Raw genomic sequence first — 6,756 nt, forward strand, 5'->3', positions numbered from 1 at the left:
CATAAAATACTGCATATTTATGCTCATATTTCATACTTTTTTATTTGCATATTTGCCCAAGTCTAGTTATCAGCAAGAAATAACGAAAGATGAAGAACACCTACGAAGGGTAAGTTCTCGCATTGAAGTAATAAGAGTCGAAGACTCAATCCATGTAAATATGAACCAAAGTGAATTTTTTTTATGGTCACAGTTTTTTATTATGGTCTAACCCTGCGAAAGCTTTTTTCCCCCTAAAAAGTAATGCCCCTTGAGAAGGTGGTGAGGTTGACGTTCCTTTAAGGGCTTATCACTAACATACCACCGGCCAGTGAAATAGCAAATTACATTTTGAAAATACAATCCTGTTAACAAAAATTAGTTTCCTCAGTAATAATATAATTTGCCCAAAAAATATAAAAAATATGGAAAACTTCGTTTTAAATTTGACGTAGAAAATTTTTGTATAACCTTCATGCTAAACCGCATATTAATAACCATATGTTAATCGCGAAATATTTGTAAAAAACGTAAAAAACTACTAATTTACCGATTTCTCCACCACTCCCCCTTAAACCCGACGCTCTAAATAGTGTAACTTTTTATTGAACAATATAATGGACCATAGAACATATTTATATAGAATCATTTGGTGTTGGTGACTAACTTTCACTTTTGATGTCAGGGTTTGGGTCTAATTATACCATACTATAAATGAAGTAAATGTGGAGACATCTAGATATCTAAAAGCTAGAGTATTTTTACAAAGAAGCGATAGTACTTATAAACAAATAAATATATCTGTACAGGGATACCGATATTTTAACTTATTGCGCTTATTGCTGTGATGCGCCGCCCTGTTCAGGGTTGTACTCTGACGCGACTAATATATTTTTTAAATAATACTTAAAATTACATAAAATATTTCTCTTAAGCAATGTACTGAGAAGGATTTTTGGTAGTTTTGTAAAGTTAAAACTTTTAATAATTAAAGTTGAATTTATTGTTATTCTAAAAATTTCACATAATGTGAAATTTAGTTGATTAAACGTTTTAATTGTATAAAATTATACATTTTTTGATTGTGATTGGTTTTGAAACTTTCATGTTAAAAAATAAAGATGAATTTAAAGATTTATAAATAAAATTATAATAAATAGAAACATTTATTAACATATTCAAAGAAAATGGGGATTTCTTTGTAAATGAAAAATGTTTAGTGAGAGACATTTATGTGACAGAACCTTTAAAATACACTTTATATCATGGAGCGTGCAGACTAGACAAGAAGTGGAGCATTATAGTCGTTTTTCATTGTAACTATGTATTATCTAACAATTATTTATGTTCTATATGGGTAGGATAAAAAAAATTGTGCAAATTCATTTATTTTTTTTGTATATTTTTATTTATAAACAATTTTTATAATTTTCTTCTATAAGTAACTTACTAGGTTGTTAACAGTTTTAACTAAAACTAAGTATCATATTAAAAAAAAAACTAATGTATGTTGTTTTATTGAAAAACTTTTAAAATGAGCTACGTAAAAGCTTTTTGGTGCATTCATTTAGTATTGGGAGGTAATCAGGTCTGGGCGCACTTCCGTTTATCATATTTTTTAGAGCATGTTAAACATATAACCAATCAGCGCAAATCCTTGCCTATGATGACAATATCAATATTGTTGGAAGAACAGAAAACACTGTATCAGAGTGTATGTAGCACTAAAAGAAATGGCTACAAAAATTAGATTATAATTAACACCAACAAAATGAAATACATACTTGAAAATAAGCACGCAACCACAAATCCTGTGGCTACTTGTTATAAAAAATGACGTCATTGAAGCAGTTAACGACTTTGTATACCTAGAATCTGTATACCCCATCAACTCTGAAAATAACTCTACAAAATAATAATACGCCCAGTCCTAACATACAGTTCATAGACCTGGACTGGAGTAATAAAAAGTAATGGAAACATGTTAGGATGTTTCGAAAGAAGGGGCGAATATTTTTTTATTTTAATAATATCATATATTTACAATCTACACTATAAACAATGGAGTAATAAGCAAATTTATTGATTCTGGCATCTTGTGAGGGATTTACCCAGTGTTCATCTAATTAGAACTTCTGGCCAGTTTTTCCTCAATCCTCTTTCTATTACTTGTTGATGGGAATGTCTTCTGAAAAGTTTATTGGTATGGTCTTCTATCCGGTTATTGTGCATTATAGCTCTTGACCAAATTATATCTTTCACCAATTGAATTTTGAGATCTTCGTGTATGGTTTGATTTGAGACGTACCATGGTGCATTGATCGTAGAGCAAAGTGTATTAGACTGGTATGTTTGTAGTATTTTTGTATTTGATGGTTTTGCACAGCCCCACAGTTCTACACTATATGTCCGGATGATTATCACGTTAAGCCTTAAAACATATACGCGCTCCTTTCGTCTCAGACCAAACGTGGCCAGCCGCTTAAACATGATAATACACTGTGTGCCAAATTGGTACGCATGTTCTGTAGTAAAAATATGCTTTGCACATGAGGCTAAACGTGTTATTTTACTTTCGGTTGATAATCGACATTGCAATATCTTGTGTTAAATGTAGTTTGTGTTGATTCAGTGTTACTAATTCTTTAATTATCCAAATTAAAGCAGTGCTGTTGTGTATTAAGGTGGTTTATTAAATTTTCAACAGCATTTATAGAATCATTGTGAGTAGCCATGTATCATTTGCGAATGTAGATAGCATTGTATAGTTATCTGTTGGTAACTCCGCTGTGTAGATAATGTACAACAAGGGCCTAATACACTTTCCTGTAGTATTGCTTAGTTGACCAGCTTGTAGTTGCTTACTGAAGTGTCCATTTTGATTTTATAAGCATCTATCTTGCAAATAAGCTTTTAAGAGTAGATACTTTGACGAATGCTTGTTGTACATCTAGGAATACAGAGGCATATACCTCTTTTTCTTCCATGCAGGTCATAATATATTGGACTAATCTACAGCACTGATCTATTGTGTAATCGTTTTCTCTGAACGCAAATTGGTGGTCTGGATTTAGTTGCTTGATAGGATTGAGCAGCAGTTTCTCAAAAACTTTTGACATTTGGGGTAGGAGGTCTATTCGTCTGTATGAATTTGTTTCTATTGAATTATGAAGATATTATTGTATATTGACGTCAGTAAGACAATTGCCTTTCGAATAAAGTGTTTTAATACTGTCTACTATTTGGTCGCATGCTGGAGCTTAGTGTGGATTATTATATTTCATTATTTCAAATGTTTTTATTGGTTAGTTAATTGAGAGTTCCATTTGGAAAGGACTATTCAGATATTACAAAATTTATTCATCGTCTTCGTCATTATGTGATGGAAGTAAAGTGAAAACTTCAGCTAGATGTTCTGAAAATGCTCTCACTTTTTCTTCATTTGACTGCTTCTAGCTATTCTCCATTCTTCTTATTGGTCTTATTGCTATTGTAGATCTTTTGAATTTCTTCGTTGCTTTCCAGATAGAATTATCATCTGGTGATACAGCTGCTCCTTGCTCTTTGATATATATTTCTAACTCTTCCCTTCTCAATTATTACTTTTTATGAGTATAATATGATGTTCTTTGTTTTGTTTTTGACTTGTTGAAATCTCAGGTTACTAGCCATGTAGCATTCTGTATTGAGACTGTGAAGTTTTGGACGGCAGCTTCTGTATTAGCTGGTTCCTTAAGTCTTATGCTTGTTTAAGGTGCTGTTTAATCCATTTTGAAATTTATCATTGTGTGCTTTTTGTGAAGAGTTTAGGAATTGGGTTCTTGAGTGTTACTATAATTAGGCTGTAATGTGCCGAATCACAATAGAGTGTGGAGAAGACGATACATACATTACATACACGAAAATACATTATTATAGAGCGTCTGAGGTGGTGAGGGCATGTATAGAACAAACCGATTCATCTACAAAAGCGCTTCCTGATAAACCCATCGGTCAGAGAAGAAGAAGAAGGCCAGAACAAGGTTCCTTGATAACATCGATGAATATATGAAAAAGGAATATGTGCTTGGTGGAGAGGCGGAGGAAGGCCATGAATAGAAACATATCTCATTTTTTTTAATTAAGGCTTAATGACTTTATTACCTACAGGAAAATTCTCACTTTATTATTTATTCTCTATTTGCTAAACAATATACACCCATTGTGCTGACGCTCTTGCTTTCACTGAGAGCTATTTGATTGTATAAAATCTAACTAGTAAAAACGTACTGGTTTTCAAAGAATTTTTTTGTAGGTACCTAATTTAAATTTTGAATTTGTACAACTAGCATCACAACTAGCGTCACTAGAGTAACACAGAACAAATAACAATTTTTGCTTTCTGTGTCAGTCTTAGACCATTTAAAAGATGGTCTAAGGTGTCAGTCGAAAATTAAACTCATAGGACATCAATATCATATTTCAATTTCTTCACTGAACCACAGAATAAAACTGAACATAAACTTTAAGTTATCTATGTTGTTATCTATACTGTGCTGTGACTTTAACCAGTTTAACCTAACTTTCAACTTTCAACATTTGTCAAATATTTTGGTTGATTGGAAGACTGATGATTTTAATTTATTTCCTTTTAAGATATACTATTACTAATTTTACTTAGAAAGCGAAAACAAATATCAAAATGCCGTCAAAAGGACCCTTAGTGTGTTTAAAATGTGAAACCAGTGAATCGCCTATATGGACAAATGCTGAAAATTTAGGTTCTATTTGTTTGGACTGTGTAAACGAAGCCAAAGATAATATGAAAACCGAATTAGAAAATGAGGAAGAAGACAATAAAATTGGTAAATCGAAACCTAGAAATACAAGATCTTATAGAACAAGATTAAATCCTTTTGCTGTACCCAAAGTATCTGCTCCTAAGACAAGAGGTCGTAGAGGCTTGACAAAGAAAACACCCGTCAAAGCTCCTACGGATGTAGCTACAACTGTAACCAGTGAATATGTCTTTTATAAGGTAAGTTTTCATTATCATAAATTAGGAGTAAAACCGAACTTTTAGGATATTTTACCTAAGTCAAATAAATGAACAAAAATGTTTTCACCTTGCAGTGACTAAACTAATAGTTAACCAAATACGCAATATATACAAGTATTGCCTTGAATTTGATATGTAATTAAAAAGATTTGTGTATCATATGACTATCCATTCTAATGCCAGGGACATGATATTTGACTGCTGCTCTGTAGTACACTGTTTAGAACATCCTAAAAAAATCAGAACAGTAATATAAAACATATAATATTAGACAATTCATTTTATTGTTATTCTTTTTCTATTTTTAAACATGTATTTGTATTTATTATTTTTAGGGCAGCTATATTCAAGTTGGGGATATTGTATCAGTAAAGGATGTTGAAGGTGATATATATTATGCTCAAATAAAGGGTCTTCTAACTGATCAATTTTGTAATAAAAGTGCAGTTTTAACTTGGTTATTGCCAACTCAAGAAAGTCCTCCACCAAATGAAAGGTTCGATGCTGCTACATATATTATTGGTAAGTTCATAGCATATTTATATACCCTGCAAGATCTACAACTTTTTTAATTTCCATATTTTTATTTTCTGTAAAAGAAATATCTAGTCTGCTGGTAAGAATGCAAATAATCATTTAAACATTTTAATTACATAAAATCAACTTTAACTTTAGAATACTGACCAGAAAAAGCATAGTATGTCATTTGTCTTTATATGACAGGACATAGATATATACATGAGATAAATGAATGAAATAAATAAAAAATTTTCAACCTTTAATAAATTTGATTTGTAGGTCCAGAGGAAGATATAGCAAGGCGTTTAGACTGTATGGAATTTATTATGCATGCACCATCTGACTATTATAAAGCAAATAATACACCATATCCTTCACCTTTTCCTTCTGCAGAACGTGGGTATATTTGGACCTCGATTAATTCAATGAGTATTTAAATGAGAAATTCGGTAGACTTTACATATTACACTTTTTTGAATAAACACTTTTAATTTATTTGGAACATATTGTTAAATATTTTTATTTTTATATTTGTATATTATTTTGTATAAATTATAATTTCTAAAAACTGTTTTATTTATCTTATTAATATTTTTGAAGACTACAAGTAGAGATTAGTGCAAATTATGGCATACTCTGACGATCTGGACCTGATCTATTGCAGTCCCGAAAGAAAACTTACGTTCTGGATGAACAAACAGCAAATTTTCTATAAACAAGTGTATCTGATTTAGTCTGGGGCACAAATTAAAGGTATCATCTACGATTATCTAATTTTTTTTTCGACTTTTTACATTGATTACATCTACATCTTTTTGATATCGATAGATACCACTGGTCGACCAGAGTTAAAATATATATTCTTTGGTTATCTAAGATCATAATTGCATCACCTGCATGGCAAAGGATTTTTACTTGTTTTCAGTCCAGCTGATATTCGTGTTGTGTTGTTCTTCTATGATTTTATCAATTAACTATTTTACCAGATTAAGTTTAATGTTCTCCATCAAGCTGTATGTTACCACAATGTTTTCAATATTCGTTTCTACAGATCAACCTATGGTATTCACAACCCATTGGATAGATAAATAGGACTATTAAATTTTCTCGATTTTAATATTTTCAATATAACTTTAACTCAGTTAAAAAGATCTCTTGCTTTGTGATATGTATATTGGTATTGTTGAATTATGTTCTTGTTATATTTTCAGTATGTAAGA

General features: G+C 31.0%; 1 protein-coding gene across 1 annotated transcript; it reads left to right on the plus strand.

Moving 5' to 3' along the window:
- Positions 1–4,521: 4,521 nt before the first annotated feature.
- LOC140446781 (GATA zinc finger domain-containing protein 1) lies at positions 4,522–6,104 on the plus strand. Its single transcript, XM_072539369.1, has 3 exons — positions 4,522–4,996; positions 5,353–5,539; positions 5,816–6,104. Exons 1-3 carry the CDS (start codon positions 4,661–4,663, stop codon positions 5,971–5,973), a joined length of 681 nt encoding a protein of 226 aa, XP_072395470.1. The 5' UTR covers positions 4,522–4,660; the 3' UTR covers positions 5,974–6,104.
- Positions 6,105–6,756: the final 652 nt, after the last annotated feature.

Source organism: Diabrotica undecimpunctata, chromosome 7, assembly GCF_040954645.1.
Source record: "Diabrotica undecimpunctata isolate CICGRU chromosome 7, icDiaUnde3, whole genome shotgun sequence".
Taxonomy (NCBI): Eukaryota; Metazoa; Arthropoda; class Insecta; order Coleoptera; family Chrysomelidae; genus Diabrotica; species Diabrotica undecimpunctata.